Here is a 21,611-nt window from a genome sequence, read left to right as displayed (position 1 = left end):
GATGACTCCAAGCCAGTGCGTCTGATTGGACGCACTCCACGCTGACACGCACTCACAGCCAAGAAGAAGGTCCTTGTCAACGTCCTTCGGCTTACGTTTAATATTCACTGCTGTTTGTGTGAAAAGTAGCCAAAAAGATGGAAAATATATGGCTGCTGTGATGGCCTTAGCTGCGGCCAGTCCGCATGTTAGCTTTCGTTCTGCCATCGCACAGAAAGTAGGAGAATGGGGCCACTTCCTTCCTGGGAGGTGTCAGGTGACCCTCGTTATCAGCTCTGATTGGTTCCTCATGCCACACCTGCTCAAGCAGCTATACCAGGAGATTTGTCTTGGCAGGTGTCCCAGAATTACCCTCCCCGGCCCCCCACTCCCTTGGACCTGAACACTCATTATTTTTTGTGTTGTATTTCTGCTTAAATGGCAGCTTTTAAGTTTGTTTCTAAGAAGGTTCGTTCTTGTCTTTGAGTTTGTAAATGTAATAAATGATTCATCAAAAGCCAGACAGGACTGATTATGAAAATGGCAAAATACTGCTCTGTACGCGAATGAACACACAGGCCTCAGTAATGGACTCGGCTACGCAGATGTACAGCACCGATATAAAGCTGGCTTCTGATGTTTTTGGGGTACAGAACCCCGATGTGGTGGTACCGGTTCTGGGCGGCTTGGGTTACGTGTCTGGATAGGGCAATTCTTATTTACTGGAGGATCTGCTTGTCCAGCATTCAGCACTGTGACGGATTACAGGCGTGTGCATCCAGGGAGCCAGGCCTTGTGTTTTGATCGATTGCCCCCCCTAAGGCGAGTGATGAAGCCCCTCCCCTTTGCCGGCTCTCGCTCGGTGGGGAAATTCAGAGATGCAGAAGGGTAAACTTTTGATCTGAAATGCCTACCTTGAGATGACAGCTGGCTTGTGTGGACCTGAGTGCTGAAGGGGTTTCTGGGCTGTTCCAAACCCCTAAGACTCGCCATCATTTTCCAGTAGCATCACTCCTGCCCCAACATCTGTGACGGGGGAGTCAGGTCACCAGCCAACCACTATCGACATCATCGATGCTAAGAACCAGCTCACGGCGACGCGTGAGTTAGGAAAATTGAAACATCCATCCATCCACGTCCTGAGTTTTTCAGATCCCGGGGCCCATGCCAGGAAGCACTGGAGATGGCTGGAGAGTACATGGAGGAACCCAGTGAAGTACAGGGAGAACATGAACACATCATCTAAAATCAGACAGTACGGTTCACGTGGAACCCTGAGGGACTTGTTCTAGAACAAAAGTGGACCAATCACAGCAGAGATGCTTAGTGCACTTTATTATGAAGAAAACACAGAGTGTCTCCACTCTTACAGTAAATGACAGTGTACAGTTACTATTGCATTTTGCGATTCTGAGAGTGGTGATGGAACACAACTGCAAGGTTTCTGGCTTCTTCTGCATAACAATCGTAGTGGGCAGGCGCCCGGCCGCCTGCTCAGCCACGGATCTCGTTACTGAAAGCTGAGAACTTCTTTTGCTGGTCCGAGGCAGAGCACTGACCTCGTTCCGGAGAAGGTGCTTGTGTTTTTTGCAGGAGAAGCGGTGCCCCCCCCCCCCCCCCACATCAGGCTGATAAATCAGTCTCTCTAAGGAAACAGCCGCTTAGGGTACGACCTGCAGAGGTGGCTGAGTGTCACCTTGTAGCGACACGGTCAGATCTGCAAGCCGGAAGCAGGGGTCGGGTCTGAGCTCAGTACCTGCACGCTGTGTGTACATCAATCAAACCCCACGCAGGATGACTTAGGTCACCATGGAAACGTCACACGGGCTCTTCTTCAGACGTGTCACACAGCGATCATCTCAAAGTCCCTTTGCACAAGAGGTCCTTAAGCATGTATGTTTCCGTGATTATAAATGAGGGACAGGAAAGGCAGAATGAAGTAAGAATTCAGTGACAGGAGAAATGTAGCAATGGTGTAAAGGTGTTTTCTGATGACCAAAGTAAGGAGTGAGTGTGTCTCGGATACTAAAGTCAGGCATGGATGCAGGCACTTATCCCGGGGGAATGTTCACTTTCCTTAGAGCTGTGGCAGTCACACACAGGCAAATTCGGCTCTTCAGACTTAAACTGACTACCAGTACAGAGCTTTCAGTAACTCCCAGTACAGTAAAACCTCATCATACATAGATTCGTGTTATGTCGAATTCAACTTTACATTTTTTTTTTGTTAAGAAATACGGCATATGGAAAAAAGTCAAATTGTCTTAAGTCAGTTTATGCGAGCCGACGTGGGTCAGGTGATGCTACAATATGCAAAATAGTACATTGTAATGTATGAAATGAAATAAACACTTATAGATTTAAAAGTACTGTCTTATTTACCTGTTTATAGGGTCTAAATCATTTTTAGGGGGTTTTCATGTTACGTCGTTTTTGACTGACCTGCCTTTTGGAACCAATTACTGGTGTAGGGTCTGGTATTACTGTACTGAGTTTCCAGTACCTCCCCGTACTGGGTTTCCAGTATCTCCCAGTACAGTGTTCCTACGGTGTCACTCTTCAGTTGTTTAGGGATGGAGAGCTGTAAGGTGGATGAATCATTTCCATTTTACCAGCAACATCAACACCATCTGATAACCCACCCAGCCTGAATGGGGATACAGCACAACCCATGGGGGGGGGGGGGGGTAGCTGCACAGCGTCTGGCCTGCAGCCCCCCCGCACAGAGACACACATCTCCCCTCCCCCCGGGGCCACGCCAAACCAAATCATCATGTGGGCCTCAGATATATCCATCCAGTCACATACATTCTATTAATCTGTTGCCATTTCTCCTCTCTGCCCTCCTCCCAATGCATTTCTCCTCTCTGTCCTCCTCATGATGCATTTCTCCTCTCTGCCCTCCTCCTGATGCATTTCTCCTCTCTGCCCTCCTCATCATGCATTTCTTCTTTCTGTCCTCATGATGCATTTCTCCTCTCTGCCCTCCTCCTGATGTATTTCTCCTCTCTGCCCTCCTCCTGATGCATTTCTATTCACTGCCCTCCTCATGATGCATTTCTCCTCTCTGCCCTCCTCCTGATGCATTTCTCCTCTCTGCCCTCCTCATCATGCATTTCTCCTTTCTGTCCTCATGATGCATTTCTCCTCTCTGCCCTCCTCCTGATGTATTTCTCCTCTCTGCCCTCCTCCTGATGCATTTCTATTCACTGCCCTCCTCCTGATGCATTTCTCCTCTCTGCCCTCCTCCTGATGCATTTCTCCTCTCTGCCCTCCTCCTGATGCATTTCTCCTCTCTGCCCTCCTCATCATGCATTTCTCCTTTCTGTCCTCATGATGCATTTCTCCTCTCTGCCCTCCTCCTGATGTATTTCTCCTCTCTGCCCTCCTCCTGATGCATTTCTATTCACTGCCCTCCTCCTGATGCATTTCTCCTCTCTGCCCTCCTCCTGATGCATTTCTCCTCTCTGCCCTCCTCCTGATGCATTTCTCCTCTCTGCCCTCCTCATGGTACATTTCTCCTCTCTGTCCTCCTCATGATGCTTTTCTCCTCTCTGCCCTCCTCCCAATGCATTTCTCCTCTCTGTCCTCCTCATGATGCATTTCTCCTCTCTGCAATCCTCCTGATGCATTTCTCCTTTCTGCCCTCCTCATCATGCATTTCTCCTTTCTGTCCTCCTCATCATGCATTTCTCATCTCTGCTCTCCTCATGATGCTTTTCTCCTCTCTGCCCTCCTCCTGATGCATTTCTCCTCTCTGCCCGCCTCCTGATGCATTTCTCCAGCCCCTCAAACTGACAGCCACAGATGGATTGCAGTCATTCCCTTTTTTCTAATCTCAGTTTGTTTCTTTTATTTCTGTTTATTTAAATGTCACCCTAATAAAAATGGAAGAATAACCTTGTGGGTAAGAACTTCATAAACTGTATATGCCCAGTGAATCAGCGAATTCAGAAAATGCACCCCCCCCCCCATTTAATGGACTGTTCCATTGAAAGAACTCTGAAAAAATGACCAGACTTTGATCTCCTGCCTGTCTGGTGGCACTGTGATTATGTACTGGGTTGTGCATTGTGTGGAATGAATACCAGTGACAAACTCAATTACATTTACAAAACCCAGAGGGGATAAACGTGTGTGATTGCAAGTGGCTGGGGTGAGGCCATTTCAAGAAGGACGGGGGGAATTACGCAGCTTATCCTGCTTTCCACAGAGCAGTGATGTGGCTGATCTCCAGACTTCAGAGGAATCCAGCTCCTCACACATGGGGGATAATGGGGGGGGGGGGGGTAACACTGAAAAATGCCCTTTAGCTCCTGGGGAGGGAACACCAGTGGGAGAATTGGCACTGGATCCCCCCTTGGATCCACAGAGTCTGAAAGTCCAAGGGCCATCATGGCAGGTCCAGCGGCAGTCACAGCTTCACGGCCACGACGCAGGTGCCCGCCCTCCCCAAGCACAGCGGCGCCACCTAGAAGACAAACAGAGAATCACATCTTCTCTGTGCCTGTGTTCGGACGGTCGCCAGTGCACCCACTAGTCCTGTCTTTTCCCCCAACGCCATGAGTGCCGTTGCAGCTTGTTGCCCTTCACCGCCAAACATTCTCTTACTCACATGTTTCTTTGTGTCATGAAGAGGTAAAAAGTGAATCTCAGTAAATAAGGTATCATCATATAATTTAATTTAATTTCACAGTGATTCTTCCCTTCAGCTAAATTTAAATACAAAGGTATATACGTGCCATGATTCATCTGATGAGGACCTGAAGAGGGCTCAATTTAAAGGTACCTTTAAATTACTGTTGCCTGCATCCCCCCGCCCCCCACCCGCTTTCTGAAAGCCGAAGTGGCGATAATCCAGCTTCAGGTCAGCAAGGTGCCACCAGCAGTGATGTGTGTGTTTAATATGCGGCGCCATCGAGGCTCCCTTTCTATAGCCGCCTGCTCTGCATGCAGGCTGCGTTTCTATTGGCTGATGGTGCGATAGCCAGTGGCTGGGGGGCAGGAGCGATGGGTGGGCGGGGTCAAATAAGAACGCATAGAAGAGTCAGGAGAACAGAGACGGTCTGCAAACAAAGGGCTGAATAGTAAAGAACTGAGGCACGATGAACGAGGGATGGACTGATGAGGGGTAGGGAGAAGGCGGAGGAGAGGAGAGGGACTGCCCTGCGCTCACCTGCGTCCACTCATTGGTCTGTGGGTCGTATGCCTCCACGACGTCAAGGTAGGACTGTCCGTCGTAGCCGCCCACGGCATAGAGCCGGTCGCCCAGCAAACACACCCCCACAGCGTCCCTGCTGACGGTCATGGAAGCTACGCCCGTCCACATGTTCGTTTTGGGGTCGTACCTGGGAGAAGTGGATTTATCTATCAAATATACTTTTAATTATATATTTGTGTCCATGTCTCACTAGTCTATCATTTACATAAATTTGCATTTATTGTATTTATTGTTGTTGCACTATGACCAATGAAATCATAATCTGATCTCAGCATATGACCCATATTTTTACTATGGTATCCATACATACATCCACGCATCTCTCCTTAATCTGGGCAGGAAGCCTGTAAACTACGGGAGTCCTGCAAGCTTCCACACCACTATTGGGCCACTATTTACATCAGCAACATGCCTCCCAGGGTACAGGGGGCGCTGACAGACTGCAGGGACCATCCCTTCATGTCTGGCCAATCCCGGCTCTGTTTGCGCTCGAAAGCTGAGAGGAAGGATACAAGGACAAAAGGCCACCTGAAAAGTGTGTTTCCTGCAGGCCACTGTCCCCATAAAGAGGGACCCATGAGAAGCACATTGGCAGTAACTTGTAAGCTATTCTGCACAAACCCAAATGCTGTTTGTTATATTCCTTGTACATTTTGTACTAAGTGAATAAAAGGATTCTGATCCTGACATCTAAGCTCCAAGCTGCGAGTAAATTTAGGTTTGGGCTTCCCGTGTAGAGATAAGACCTCCTTCACCCCAGAGCTCTCCAGGGTGCGCAGAAGCATCTCGTTTTAGACCGTGGTCACACTGCGTGAATTCGGTCAATTGCCTGCCAAGGTGCCCTTGACAACTCAAACGCTCTGAGCTGTTTGGTTTGCTTCCCAACCAGACGCATTGCTGCACTCTGCACCTGTCCGTTAACAAGCTGTCATTATGTACCTATTTGCAGGTTCCAAGCCGATCTCTCACCTCCATGCATAATGAACCTCGTTACACCTCCCTACAATAGCAAATGTACCCGTAATCATCACACAGAGCTTCACCTTTCAGATACTCTCCAGAGTCTGGAACAAGAGACATAATCCCCAAAGCTGTCAAGCTTTTTTTTTAATTACTGTTGCTGCTTTTTGGGACGTGAATGGCGTCTCTCTACAGGGTTCCCCGCCCTGCGACCGTCTCACACGCCGACTGCAGCAAATCCTGCTTTTTACCTAATTCCTTGCGTTTCTTTTCTCTTCATACCTCTTAAAGTTTCGCCGCGACTCTGCATCTTTGGTCCGGCCATTATTCTTGCTTTAATCGGAATCTTCACTAAACTGGCTAGTTAAACGATGGTTAATTAAAAAAATAACAATATAAATAAGACTACAAAGGCACCGCATTAAAATTTCAAATTAAAACTGGTTTTATTTTGAGAATATTAAATATCTTGACAGGCCCAGTGAGACAGGTTTCTTCCTAACGTCGTTGAAGCGATGAATAGATCTAATCCTCGTCCTTTATCTTCAGTCAGAATCACACAATAAACTTTATTCCCTACGGCGCCCCCTACTGACGACCACGTGATGTTCGGCTTAGAGCCAAACAAATTATGGGCTAAAAGCCGTAGCTGTTAATCCCGGAGGTCGCCGCAGGCCCAGCGACCCTCACCTCTCCACGCAGTCCGAGAGGCGGGACGCCAGGCTGGAGGCGGCCGCGTCGTGTCCCCCGATGGCATACAGGAAGCCATTCCAGGTGGCCACGCCCACCCCACCCCGCCGCTTGGCCATGGGGCTGCAGCCGCTCCACTTGTTGGTGTGGGGGTCGAAGCACTCCACCGAACTCAGGCAGGCGCTGCCGTCACGGCCGCCCACAGCGTACAGCCTGCGGGACAAACAGCCAATCAGGGTTGGAGCTGGAGTGATCACATGGCCTCTTTTGGAGAAGGAGGTGGGTCCCAGGGCCCTATAAAAGTATCGGTATCCACATATTGTACTAATCTGAAACCCCATAATTAGCATGAATACCAGAAATATGAAATGGCTAAGGGTAGGTGGGAGGCTGGATCAAGGAAGAGCTTTAGGATTGAAATAAAAGGTCTGGTTTATGAATGGCGCCCCCTAGTGGTACACACCTGTCTGTCAGGCACACGTATCCCAGAGGTTCTGACCACTTCACCCTCAGGGTGTACTCATCTTACGAGCGGTATTCATTTTCACACACTTTAATTCTATAATTACTCTTACTATTGTAGTTTACTCTCAGTTATCATACATCCATCCCTCCATCCATCCCTCCATCCATCCATCCATCCAGGGTCATGGGGGTTTAGGAATAACCCAAAGCAGAGCACACACACCATTTGCCATACGAAGCCTGCAGATCAGCACCCCCTACTGATATACATCTTCTCTACCAACTCTCCTCTTTTCCTGGTGGTTCCTATAGCAGATTCACAGCCCTTACACCTGAGGATCTTCTCCCCCCCCCCCCAACCCACCCCCCGAGGGGAAGAACAGTCACTCACTTGCTGCCGAGCACAGCCACGCCCACAGTGCTGCGTGGGGTTGCCATGCTGGCCACAAAACTCCACTGCCGGGTCTGGGGGTCCCAGCGCTCCACCGAGCTCAGGTAGCTCCAGCCGTCATGCCCCCCAACGGCGTACATGGGGCCCTCCAGCACGGCCACGCCTGAACGTCGTCACACACACACACACACACACACACACGCACACAAAGTGAATAACAAGCTAAACCAAAAACATGCACATGAAGGCAGACTTTTAAGCCGTTTGTTGCCTGGGAAACGGAGGTCATTAACTCTCGGATTCCTCAGCGTCGATGGCTGAGGACTCCCCGCTCGTGTGACGAAGCGCCAGACGAGGGCGGCACCCCCCAGCCAGGGAGAGCAGGCAGCTCAGCAAGCCCCCCAGCCAGGGAGAGCAGGCAGCTCAGCAAGCCCCCCAGCCAGGGAGAGCAGGCAGCTCAGCAAGCCCCCCAGCCAGGGAGAGCAGTCAGCTCAGCAAGCCCCCCAGCCAGGGAGAGCAGTCAGCTCAGCAAGCCCCCCAGCCAGGGAGAGCAGTCAGCTCAGCAAGCCCCCCAGCCAGGGAGAGCAGTCAGCTCAGCAAGCCCCCCAGCCAGGGAGAGCAGTCAGCTCAGCAAGCCCCCCAGCCAGGGAGAGCAGTCAGCTCAGCAAGCCCCCCAGTGCGTGTATGTCACACTACTCACACTTACTATAAAACTGCATTTCACATGTATGTTAATTAGAACATTATTTTTATCATTCATTAATGATGGACCTGAGTGAGACCCCTTCCCACTGGACCAATGTGGCGTCTGTGGTGTGTGTGGGTATATAAATATGTTCCTTATAGAGAAGGTGCTGAAGCAGCCTGTTCTGCTACCTAGTTAGTTATGATCTTCTCGCTCTTCTCATTAGCTATTTCGTTTCTGACATGTCTGTGATCGGTGACTTTCTGAGTGGGGCCCCCGTCCCTGTCCGTCCTGGGCCCCGCCCCCCCGGCGGCTCTGCTCACCTACGCCATGCCGGTTGGTAGCCATAGGCGGCATGGCGCTCCAGCTCTTGCTGCGGGGGTTGTAGCACTCCACGGTGTTGAGGGTCTTGAGGCCGTCGCGGCCCCCCACCACGTAGAGGCGCTCCTCCAGCACCGCCACACCAAACTGCAGCCGCCGGCCGCTCATGACCGCCACCTGCCGCCAGGAGTCCCGCCGCGTGCAGTACTGCTCGATGGTGGTGGCACCTGGGGAGGAACCGCAGAGAAAGGATCTCATCGCCACCCCCGACGACGACAGGAATTAGCTACAGCTCTGTCCCACGCCATCCATCATCTTGACGGCCCCCACCTCAACTTCACTGCTTAGCTGGCAGTGTGGACACTGCGGCCATTTCTATAGAAACAGCTCAGGAAAAGCCAGTCTGCAGAAGGTGCTGTGGCTGATCTGTGCCAGCTGACGTGGCTCGCTGCTGCCCTCTACCTGCAGCCGGAGGAAGGGGCCCACCTTTGGTGGCGTCCATGCCACCCACGGCGAACAGTGCCCCCACGGTGGCCTTGCGGGGCCGCGTGCGCGGGCTCTGCAGCAGCAATCGGCGCTCGGGCAACAGATGGAACTTCATTGCCTCCATGAGGAGGCGCTGGCAGTCTGCGTTGTGTAGCAGCAGGGGGTCACCCTCCAGGTCTGCGAGGTACTGGGGTGGGGGCAGGGGCGGAGACAGAGATGGAGAAAGGGCAGGAACAGATAGAGAGGACAGGGGTGGGGTCAGAGTTGGGGGGAGGGAGGGGTGGGACAGATGCGAATAGAGACATGAACAAATGTAAACAGAGAGTAAAACAGAAAGACAGGAAGAAAGGAAAGACAAGGATGAAGGGCAGTAGAAACGGAGATGGCAAAAGAGGGAGAGAGAGAGGGAGGTACGTGATGGAAATCGTCACAAACTTTCCAAATACTGAAGCTGAATCAACTTCCGAATTTACACAGTAACTGTTTTATGCATGAAAAAGCTCTATGACTCCCTGTTTACTCCGTATAGTTCGGCAGACGCTATTATCCAAAGTGACACATGTTTGAGAAAGCAGGTCAGACAGTCCCTATAGTAATCGAGGTCAGGGGCCTTGCTCGGGGGTCCCAACGGTGACATCTCTCTGTTGATGTTGGGATTTGAACCAGCGACCTTGCGATCACAGGCACAGCAACATAACGGGCTGAGTCACACGCACCCGATAACAGCTGCGAATCTCTTCCCATCCGTTCAGCATTTTGACAGCAGCTTTCATTCTGGACGGACGCTTCTGGCCGTCTGCGTGAGCCGGCCGTTGAAGGTCCCTCACCGCGTCCAGCGGCGCCGCGGACAGAAGTCGCACGACGGCCCCACAGACGTTTGAATCTTTAAATTCCTCATGCATACAGAAGCACCTGCTCTGCTCCGGAGCCCCCTGCCCCTCCTCCATCCACCAAGACATTAAAACTGGCAGAAAAAGCAGGTGAGGGTGCTAAAGGATGATTTATTTATAGGGCGGTGAATTAGCCGGGGATGGGGTGGGGGTGGGGGGGGATGTGGGGTTGAAGAGCTTTTTTTCTATGAATTTTAATCCTTGATACAGCGTCGTGAATGTCGATTATGGATTAATTTACGCCGGTGATTTTTCTCGCCGTGCTGTCAGGCAGTCTGCTGTAGGAGTGTGAGCTCAGGGAGTGACACAGGGTGACACAGGGTGACACAGAGAGAGCACACAGCACAGCTCTGCTTAAACGACTATGCCTGCGGCTGAGCACCCCCCGGCTTTGCGTGTCCCTTTCACCGGAAGGTCGCTGGTTTGACTCCAATCCTTGGCAGGATAGTCACATTTCTGTCTGACCCTTGACCCCGAGCCAAGCTCCAGGACTGCTGGATACGGCTGACCTCTGACCCCAAGCTTCATGCTGACCTTTGCATTCCTTCTAAAGACAAGTAAAGTGGGATATATGGAAATTTCAAGCATGCCAATGTACTCGTACTTAGGGGCGGTGAGAAATTCATCACCGGTGCTAGAGCTGACATCTTGGCGGCCATTAAAGCAGATCCCTAATTTCCCTGATTAATCGCTGCTCGCTCTCGGGCTTCACCGGCCCCTTTCCGGCCCTCCGACGACGCGGCTTTCATTCCGAGCAGCAGGCCATCATCGCTGCTGGCTGTAGCCGCACATTAATCTTCAAGAAACCGTAGAAAGATTACAGAGTCTTCACATCTCACCCCCCTCCCCCATGTTGTGTGCGGTTGGTTTTTCCCGGTTAAGCGCCGGCTGACTTGTGCTCCTGGTCGCTCCCTCGCTTCCCTGGCAGCCCATCCTGCCGGCAGGCTTATCTCCTGGGAAGCCCGCGCTTAATAAGCTCTCCATCACCCAGAACCTTCCCATGCCTTTGTTTCCGTTACCCTCTCATATGGACAAAGCCGCACGTTTCTTTATCACTCTTGTTAACTTGCAGGCCGTACACTTATAAATATGCTTTCCCCAACTTCCAGCATCAGTCACACACTCCATCGTCACCCTCCTTTGCATTTGGGAACAAACAAAAACAACTTCACAGAGCCCAGTCTTATCGAACTGACAATCAGACGCAAGTGATGCAATTGCAGACTAATCTCCAAGATCCTCTCCTGTCCTTGAACAATGGCTCAGTTACTTCCTACTTCCTGCCTTAATTCTGACCTTAACCAACTGCCATGCCTTTGATCGGAAGGTTGCTGGTTCATATCCCAGAGTCTGTTAAATAAGTCAGTAAATTAAACTTATCCCTGAGCCCTCTGTAGAGCCGTTGCAGGTGAGGACCCTCCTCCTTCCTCTCCGCACATCCCAAAATCCTCAAAAGTTGGCATGAAATGCCCCTTTAATGTCACGCAGAACCCAGACACGGATAGACTTCCCCCTTTTCGAAATCCCGCGCCATAGAACTGCTGTTCTGTGCAGCGTAGCATTTCCTACACCAATAGTCTTTAGAATTTGAGCTTAAATGACCCACTCCAGGGATTTTATAAGAAAAAGTACATAGTGCATTAAATCTGACTGCATTGTAACACTTTTCAGCTCTGGTGCTTAAAATGAAATTGGCTCGAATTTCATAGCTTGGCTTTCAGCACACTGAGACATTTCACACCTTGAACCGCGGTACCACAACTTTACCTGGACTCATTTCCTCGCTGAAACAGCACTCAGCTGACATACATGGCAAGGAGTCAAGGCATCAAAAAGTAAGAAGGCGAGTCACAATTCAAATGAGAGTCAATAATATTATTATTATTATTGATATTATCATTATATATCATGATATATTATTCATTCTTCGATCCAATGGTTATTGCTCTGATTAAAATATTGTTGAGTATTATTATACACAGATCAGAACCCTAACCCTAACCCTAACCCTAACCCTAACCCTAATCAACGTTTCTCCCACAGAGAGCTCCAACTCCCCCTGTCCTCTTGGGCCAGGGGCATCATGGGATATGCTCCAAGCTCACCGACTCATTACTGGATAAGCAGTTTTGATGGATGGATGGATGGATGGATAGATGGACAGACAGATGGATGGGTGGATGCAAAGTGCTTTCACTGAATTGAATTGAATTGATGGATGGATGGATGGACATGAATTGAAGGATGATGGACAGCTGGGCAGACAGACAGATGGATTGAGGAATGATGGATGGATGGATGAACACATGGATAGACTAATGGACAGACTGATGAAAGGATGGACTAATAGACGGACTGATGAATGGATGGACTGATGGATGGATGGATGAAAAGATGGACTGATGGATGTCTAGGATGGGTTGATAAGTGAACCTTGCAGCGCTGCCCCTCACCTGCGGCGTCAGCAGGGGCAGGCGGACGTGGGCCAGCAGCCGTGGCAGGTGGCACCTGCGGGAGGCGCAGTCATGCCGCACCCAGCTGAGCAGGGCCCCCACCACCGCCTCCTCATCCGGCACGTTGACGTCGTCCGACGAAAGCAGCCTCTCGACGTCACCGGGGGGCAGCAGCAGGAACTCTGGGTGGACGGTCACCTCCAGGAAGTGTTCCTGACAGGGGGAGGGGGCAATCTCTGAGGAGGGGGGGGCAATCTACTAGGAGAGGGGGGGGGCTGGCTCCCCACAACCTGACAACCTGGCTGAATAAGGCCTTGGTGGATTTCCTTTGGTGCCCCCCTCCCAGTCCAAAGACCACACAAACCAGTATCTGTAAATTGGTCACACTGTGATGTTGTGAGTGTGAGGGTGTGTCTGTGTCCTGTGATGGACCGACATCCCATCCTGTACTGCCTGAGGACTGCCTGAGGACTGCCTGAGATACCGCCTGAGATACCACCTGAGATACCGCCTGAGATACCGTCTGAGATACCGTCTGAGATACCGCCTGAGATACTGTCTGAGATACCGCCTGAGATACCGCCTGAGATACCACCTGAGATACCGTCTGAGATACCGCCTGAGATACTGTCTGAGATACCGCCTGAGATACCGCCTGAGATACCACCTGAGATACCGTCTGAGATACCGTCTGAGATACCGTCTGAGATACCGCCTGAGATACCGCCTGAGATACTGTCTGAGATACCGTCTGAGATACCGTCTGAGATACCGCCTGAGATACCGTCTGAGATACCGCCTGAGATACCGCCTGAGATACTGTCTGAGATACTGTCTGAGATACCGTCTGAGATACCGTCTGAGATACCGTCTGAGATACCGCCTGAGATACTGTCTGAGATACCGTCTGAGATACCGTCTGAGATACCGCCTGAGATACCGTCTGAGATACCGCCTGAGATACCGTCTGAGATACCGCCTGAGATACCGCCTGAGATACTGTCTGAGATACTGCCTGAGGACTGTCTGAGATACCGTCTGAGATACCTTCTGAGATACCGTCTGAGATACTGTCTGAGATACTGCCTGAGGACTGTCTGAGGACTGTCTGAGATACTGCCTGAGGACTGTCTGAGGACTGCCTGAGGACTGTCTGAGATACTGCCTGAGGACTGTCTGAGATACTGCCTGAGGACTGTCTGAGATACTGCCTGAGGACTGCCTGAGGACTGTCTGAGATACTGCCTGAGGACTGTCTGAGATACTGCCTGAGGACTGTCTGAGGACTGTCTGAGATACTGCCTGAGGACTGTCTGAGGACTGCCTGAGGACTGCCTGAGGACTGTCTGAGGACTGCCTGAGGACTGCTTAAGCCAGTATTTCCCACTTCGGTCCTCAGGGACCCACAGACACCCACACTGTCTGGCAGAGAGCTGGGAGGGAGCAAAAACCTGAACCAATCTGCAGGTCCCCGGGGAACACTACCTTCAGCAATCACTGACAATCAGCGAAAATCACTGAAAGGACACAGATGCTCAACACCAGCAACCCTAAACTCCACCCCAGATGACAAATTTTACCATGGCAGCTACCCCAGATGGACAATTGCACCATCAACAATAATAACAGAGGAACCTCTGGCCATGTTAATGTGCCTCTGGGTGGACCATACCAAGAGACAGAGATGGAGGGGGGGGAGTCACATTACGAGAGGTGTGGACCATACCAAGAGACAGAGATGGAGGGGGGGGAGTCACATTACGAGAGGTGTGGACCATACCAAGAGACAGAGATGGAGGGGGGGGAGTCACATTACGAGAGGTGTGGACCATACCAAGAGACAGATGGAGGGGGGGGAGTCAAATTACGAGAGGTGTGGCACGATAAACAACCGCACAGCCATTGCTGGCATGTAGCACAGGCGGCTCTCCTACTGAATTGGTGAGTAATGGAGCACACATCCCGCCAGCGTCACGCCGGAAGGTTGTTTGGTTTAATTCGAGCTTAATGGTAGAGAAAAGGAGAAACGACAGTAAAAGGCCAATGTTTCACTTTCCAAATCTGCAGGGTGTGGTGAGGGTGGAGTGGGTTTCGTCAGGTGTGAATCCGCTCCGAAACTCCCGAAAAAACACACCACCACTTTGGCGGTTCTCTCTCATGCAAACACAGAGCTCCATCCATCCACCTGCTCCTCTCCGTCTGTTTCCTGTGCCACCCGCCCATCTGCCTTTTCTGCGCCGTCCCACACATGAAGCGACCAGGCAACTCGGCATCCATTGTCAGTCGCCCCCTCCCACAACTCGCCTCATTGTGCTCTGACTGGCTCCGCCCACCGCTCAGCCTGCCGATTAATATGTCTGGCTGAGATGGAGAAGGAGCTCGTGCTCAGATCCTGTTCCTGAGGCAGATCAGCGGATTCACTCCATACCATCCCAGCCAGGCCGTAACTGTCCTTCCTGGCCTGGTTGGTTTAAGTAACTTCAGATGGCAGGATGCCTTGTTCTGTCAGAAAACTACAAACTTCCTCTCTCTGAAAGGAATGACAAACTCAAGCAAAAGGAAACCCACTCACATTTACAGTGACATGCAACCCACAAAGCACCAGAGTGTGTTATAGCCAGAATCATGGTCCTTTCCAGCTGCCTCTGATCTTTCAGGTGACTGAAGGCTGGCCAAAATTTTTACCAAATAGGGTGTCTGTTTGTTTGAGAGTTTTACAAACCTTCATCACCCAAAACCCATTTTCTTGACAGACAGAACAAGGCACACACACACACTGCGCGAGAGCCCATAATCTACCAGCGTAGACACATAAACTAGGGACTGAGGGAGGAAGTGAGAGGCACCCTCATGAGGAAACCGTCATGGTGGGAACCGAGTGACACACCCCAGAGGTGTGAGACCCCATGGTTTGTCATCAAGCGACCCCCCCAGCACAGCAAGTCATGCATCAGATCATATTTCGGATCAGCAAAAATATACGAGGCAAATGTCCCATGCAGGTGAATAGACGGCTGCTCTCTCTATCTTTTCATTGTAATTCTGCACCGGACGGGAGCCCATAGGGGACAAACATCATCATCTTCTGGCTCGTTATGTCAAAATTACAACTTATTTTTCATGATCTCAACACAGTCAAGGTTGTTTTCTTAAGATCACAAGTTATTTTCTTGAGATCACAAAATAGCAAAAGTTTATATAACAAAAGTTATAATTGTTTATATAGAGGGAAGCGGATTCTACCAAAATGCCACAGCTAATGCTATTGAATCTCTGCAGTATTTTTAATTGCATTCTCACCGAAAATCTATAATTGCCCCCCATGTGCTACACATGAGGGGGGAAATTCTTTCAAGCACTGAATACATGCCTCCTATGGACTTCCGTAGCATTGAGATTTAGGGAATTATTACTTTAAAAAGTAACAGCGGCAGATAAGTATGTTTTACACCATTATGGTTGAAATTTGCAATTAATCCGTGGTTCACATGTGTGCCGAACCTCGGGGGCAGATCCATACTTATCATGGATCAGCTATGACCCGTTTCACCACTACTGAGTGCTTAGTTTCGCCACTCAATTGAGGCCCCCCATATCAGGAAAGGACGAGAGAATGATCCCCCTCTCCGCATTATGAACGAGAAAAAGATTAAACTGTCAGCAGATGACTGGCAAAGTGAGAGCTTGTTAAATTAACAAACAAAATTAATTACTCAGGATAACAGTTGATCAGTGATCCCAAAAGAGGAAGGGGAAATCATAGGCGGTTTCTATAGCAACCTGCGGGCGACAAGATATCTGGCGTTTTATCGATGAGCTGCGGCGTCTGGGTGGATCGGATAATGTAGGGTGAGACAGACTGAGCCAGGGCTGATTATGGACCACATGGCGTGACAAATTAAACCACATTACAAAGATGAGGAGGTTATACATGAAGGCAGGGAGACTGCAAATTGGGTCTTGAGCCAACACCCACGTGACCTGTATGTAGTGAATGTTTCCGAGCGTTATACTGAAAACAGGCGTGTTCCCGAGCTTGGCGGCGTGCCTCACCATAGCGTAGTTGTGTGCCACCTTGAGAAGGTCCTGGCAGCCCTGCGCGTCAGCAAAGGAGCGAATGCCCAGGCAGTTGGAGGGATGCAGCTGCTTGACCAGGAAGCTGCAGCAGGCCTGTACGACAGCGGACAGCTGCAGCAGGCAGGATGCGGCCAGCAGGCTCTCCACCGTGTCCTCGCGCAGCTCCAGGCGGCCTGCCAGGAGCGATGGACACACCTCACTTTAGTATCCCGCCCACTCTATACCTTTTCCGGGTAAAACGATTCCTAGTTCGGGTGGCATGTCTGTAGCCAATCTCCCCCACAATGCACTGCGGCATTCAGACACTCATGGTGTTTAGAATGCCTCTTTTGGCCTGACATATGATTGTCCTGGGCTCTGAGAACCTTTGTATCTCCATTTCAATTTGCTGACATTCCCTCTCAGAAGAACCCATCAGATCTTATGAAGATATTACAATTAAATCCAAGCAGTTGACTGAAGCCGCCCCCCCCCCCCCCCCCCCCACCACCACCACAAACATGCTGGGTGCAAAGGACGTGATGATGAGTACTCACAGATGCACTGCTGTGGAAGTGTGGGTATTTTTATCATGTGACTCACTACACAGCACCACACACTGAAACTCTTATGCCGGGACACCGGTGGCATCAAAATTAAGAAGGGAAAAAAGTAGGTGTACTCTAGGTGCATGAGAGCCCATCACCTAGTGTTGTAGCCATGCTGCATGAAAGCCAATAATGTACCAGTGTAGGTGTGCTGCACAAGATTGCATAATCTAGTGGTATATACACACAGCACAAGACCCTATAACCTACCGGTGCACACATTCTGCATGAGAGCGCATATCTTAACGGTGCATAGGTACAGTAAAGAGTCCATAACCAACTGGTATAGGTGCACTGCATGAGAGCCTATAAAATACTGGAGTATACACTGCATGAGAGCCCATAACCTACTGGTGTAGGTGCATTTCATGAGAGCCCATAACCTAATGGTGTATATGCACTGCATGAGAGCCCCTAACCTACTGCTGTAGGCATACTGCATGAGAGCCCATAACCTACTGGAGTAGGTGCACTTCATGACAGCCCATACCCTAATGGTGTATATGCATTGCATGAGAGTCCCTAACCTACTGGTGTAGGTATACTGCAAGAGAGCCCCTAACCTACTGGTGTAGGCGTACTGCATGAGAGCCCATAACCTACTGGTGTAGGTGCACTTCATGACAGCCCATACCCTAATGGTGTATATGCACTGCATGAGAGCCCCTAACCTACTGGTGTGGGTATACTGTAAGAGAGCCCCTAACCTACTGGTGTAGATGCACTACATGAGCACCCCTAACCTACTAGTGTAAGCATACTGTATGAGACCCCATGACCTACCAGTGTACGCATATTGCACGAGCGCCCATAATGCATCAGGGTCAACGCCCTCCATCTTCACCTCCTCCTGTTTGGCTTCCCTGACGTTGCTGGTGAACATGGCGCCAAAGTAGTCCGACACAGAGGAGAGGACTAGTCTGAAAAAGGGAGGGAAAAGAAATGGGACAGAAGGAAGGAGAATAAGAAAGTGGCAGAGGAATGTGCTCCTTCAGCTACCTGAAGTGCGGAGAAGCTTCATTTCAATTTAATGTCATGGAGGCCAGAAATAGCAGCTCTTTTACATGAAGTGATTCATCCGTTTCCTCATTCCCAGTTCCATTAACATCACAGGGTCCCGTTCAAAGCGTCACGGGTGAGAAGCTATTAAATCGCTAATTTCTACAGACGAGGGTAAAGTGTTATTAACGAGATAAGCCGGAACCAACAAGATTAATTAAATTATTCAAAATCTATTACATGTCACGGAAAGAGCTGGTACCTGTTCAAATGGTAGCCGACTATCTATAGTTATTCTGTAACTAATAATAAAATCGACATCACACTCCCTGCCATTAGCGCAGCGCACAAGGTCGTCAATAAACCAACAGCGATCGCTAACCAATACAGCCCGCGGGTATCGTAACCAGCTAATCTACTGTTACTTCGAGTCTTCCGAAGACTCGGAAGTATAGCGCCTTTCACAACAGAGTCGTCCCAAGGAGTGTTACATGGATGTGCTGTGTTACATTACTACATCATTAAGACAGCAAATGAATAAATCCCTGAGCTTCAAAAACTACAGTAAAAGTATCTGTAGGAAACACAAGTAAAAGCTCATTCTACTGGGGAGATGCAACAGGTTTTACCGCCACTCAAACCCTGCAATTGCGAGGGGCCCCTAAGTTTGAGGGCCCCCTGCTGGCCATCATCATCACCCCCCAGCACTGTATGTTCAGTCATCACCTTCCCAACCCGCAGCGTTCACCAAGGTGTTGGACATCTCTCCAGACAGGACAATGGAGAGGGACACATTCTGAGGGATTCACAGGGATCTGGATAAGGAGGGACTGACCTCGATCTCGGGGGGCAGGGGGATGTATTACTGAACCCACCCCTAAATTATGGGAGAGCTTTGGGAACCGAAGCCTGAAGCCGTGGGGGGGCCCCACCCCAGGGTGACACGCCACGCTCCATTACATCCGCAGATCCACCCGTCAGCATTCATCTTACGTAAGACGTGCTTCCCGGGAACATAAGGAGATGGGAGGGAATCTTAACAAGATAAATGTGCCCTGCATTACGGATGCCAGTTAAATGGGGGGGTGCCGCTTGTGTGCGGCCCTTCGGCTTGTCCTGTCGTCCTGTGAAGGTCTCCTGTCCTCCCCAAACAGCGAGCGGCCGGCACGATCTGGAGGTCTGGGATGCTTGGGGGTGGGGGGGGTGTCCTGTCAGGGTGTAGGGGGGGAAGCAACAGAGACTATTTTCAGCCTGGCTGGAAAGTGCTGCAGTTCAGAGCTCGCAAACAGCAGCGTGCCACTGGGGGGGGTCAATTTAAAGGGAAAACGGGGACATCGAAGGCGCACATATGGAAGAAAAGGCCATTTCACACCAGGGAGACGAAAGTCATTGGTGCATTTCCTTTGGTAACGGTTCGCAATACATCACAGAGACCCCTGCAAGAAATGGCATCGTTATGCTTCTGAACACACAGCGATGCCACTTCAGGTTACCACCAGCAGGTACACCTTTGCTACACCTTAGCAGGCCCCCTGCTGGATCCCACACGGTGCTCTGTGTAGGGGTGCCACTAGGCCCCAAGAAGGCATATCACATCGGACCCTCCAACCCAGACCAAACCAATCCAAGTTTTTAGGGCCTCTGTCACTCAGGGGCCCTTGGAATCTTCTTAAATCCTCCCACCCCCCCTCCCCCATTTATGGGTGGAGTGGTGGCTCTGTGCCAGGGATCTGAATCCCATGAATGCCAGGAGGGGTCCTGCTCCATTGGGCCCTTAAGCAGGACCCTTAACCTGCAACTGCATCATCCTGGGTTTGGGGGTTAGTGGTAGGATGGGCACTGCAGTCACTGGGAAAAACTCACACTGGTCCAGTGTGGCTACACTCAGGCTCTCATCCCTGAGGTGGTTTGTCATGTGGTGGGTGCAGCAATGTGCTATAACCCAAAGCATACCCCATACCCCTCCCCATTACAGCACTGATGGGACAGTCACTGGGCTGCTGTGGTCTCTCTGCTTCCACATCGCAGGTGTGTCACATGGTGCACAGGAAGAATGTGGCTCACCATGTCCACACGAAGCCCTCACACAGCAGTCAGCTGAGAGGCCCCGCCCCCCTCATGGCTGTCTAACTGAAGAGACAGAGAGTGCCTTTAGAGGGTAAGCCTGGTGCTAACTTTTGTGCCTTGCATCTGTCTTGCACAGCAGTTTTTTGCATGCATGCACTGCATTACATTTTCTGGCATTGCCCGATCCATGCATCCTGAGTCTCTTAGTTGATTGTAGGTGTCACTGCACTGTTAAGACCGCAGACGATACGATAACTGGGCCTGTCCCACTACCAGCAACAAACGAACCAGTAACACTATGGGATAATGATGGTCACACTAAACATGAGGCCGCCCCATCTTTAAATCGGAGGTCAGGAAACAAGGACCACCGAGGGTCTCGTGCCTCATGCCCGCCAGTCAGCGTGAGCAGGTCCCTGCGTCAGAGAAGCGCATGACTGGCAGCATTGTGAGTTCAGCCAAATTCCCCAGCTTGACAAACATTAGTATGACATCGGAGTTGAGGCGGAAAGGGGGGGTGTATCATAGAGAAACACAGAGCAACAGCATGCAGCTCGGCAAACTGCGAGGGAGGCCTGGCTCTTACGCGATACGCCTTCACAAACACCTCTGGGCGTGGATGAACATAATTCACGTCACTCCACAAGAGGACGGCGGCTGAGAAGTCGATATTAATAAGACGTACGATGAGGTGGAAAAAAATACTGAAGCCAACAGAAATTGCGCTGGACTGAAGTGGAAAATGTGATTAATTCGACGGCTTTCTGAGTAATGAGCATGCGGTACAAACAGTAGGTCACACACAGGAACAGGAACACTGTACCCTCCCGGTACCCTGAGCTGCCACTTCACAGAAGTCCAGTAAACAAAAGACAGATAGAGGAGTGTTCTCCGCACAACACAGCTGCAAATGGGGGCTAGTGTGCGCCTCAGCAGATAAGGCACTGTGCTTGGCATCAGAAGGTTATTGGTTCGAATACCTGGACCAGGAGAGGGATTCCACAGTCAGGCCCTCATGCAAGACCCTTAATGCCTAATTGTAGATCGCTTTGGACAAAAACTTCTGCTGAAAAAGTTAACTGGCTCCGAATCTTAAATTGCTAAGTGAAACGCAGAGATTTGCCTTTAAACGCGGATGTGAGGATTTAAAAAAAATCCGGTAACTAAATGAATTACCATACATGAGACCCAAATTATGCCATTAGTTAAAGGGATATTATTAATTAATTATTTTCAAATAAATTGTTACTTTTAATAGATGAGCCGGAATTCAATTTAAAATTGTGAATGTGAAAATGTGAACTCTAAAAATGCCGATTACTCAGCATACTCTAAAAATG

General features: G+C 50.4%; 1 protein-coding gene across 2 annotated transcripts in view; it reads right to left on the bottom strand.

The window, feature by feature from the left end:
* Positions 1-1,341: 1,341 nt before the first annotated feature.
* The window catches only part of LOC125705248 (kelch-like protein 5), a 29,741-nt gene continuing 9,471 nt past the window's right edge, over positions 1,342-21,611 (bottom strand). The window contains exons 3-11 of one of the 2 annotated variants that reach the window (XM_048971689.1): positions 17,989-18,125; positions 16,595-16,791; positions 12,542-12,754; positions 9,199-9,385; positions 8,715-8,939; positions 7,707-7,869; positions 6,851-7,063; positions 5,156-5,327; positions 1,342-4,450 (exon numbers count right to left, since the gene is read on the bottom strand). In XM_048971689.1, coding sequence (XP_048827646.1) covers positions 4,394-4,450; positions 5,156-5,327; positions 6,851-7,063; positions 7,707-7,869; positions 8,715-8,939; positions 9,199-9,385; positions 12,542-12,754; positions 16,595-16,791; positions 17,989-18,125 — 1,564 coding nt within the window. In that variant the 3' untranslated portion in view covers positions 1,342-4,393. The remainder of the gene's footprint in view (positions 4,451-5,155; positions 5,328-6,850; positions 7,064-7,706; positions 7,870-8,714; positions 8,940-9,198; positions 9,386-12,541; positions 12,755-16,594; positions 16,792-17,988; positions 18,126-21,611) is intronic. The other variant, XM_048971690.1, reaches the window with a different exon arrangement.

This window comes from Brienomyrus brachyistius, chromosome 12 (genome assembly GCF_023856365.1).
Source record: "Brienomyrus brachyistius isolate T26 chromosome 12, BBRACH_0.4, whole genome shotgun sequence".
Taxonomy (NCBI): Eukaryota; Metazoa; Chordata; class Actinopteri; order Osteoglossiformes; family Mormyridae; genus Brienomyrus; species Brienomyrus brachyistius.
This window is presented reverse-complemented; position numbering and strand designations above follow the sequence as displayed.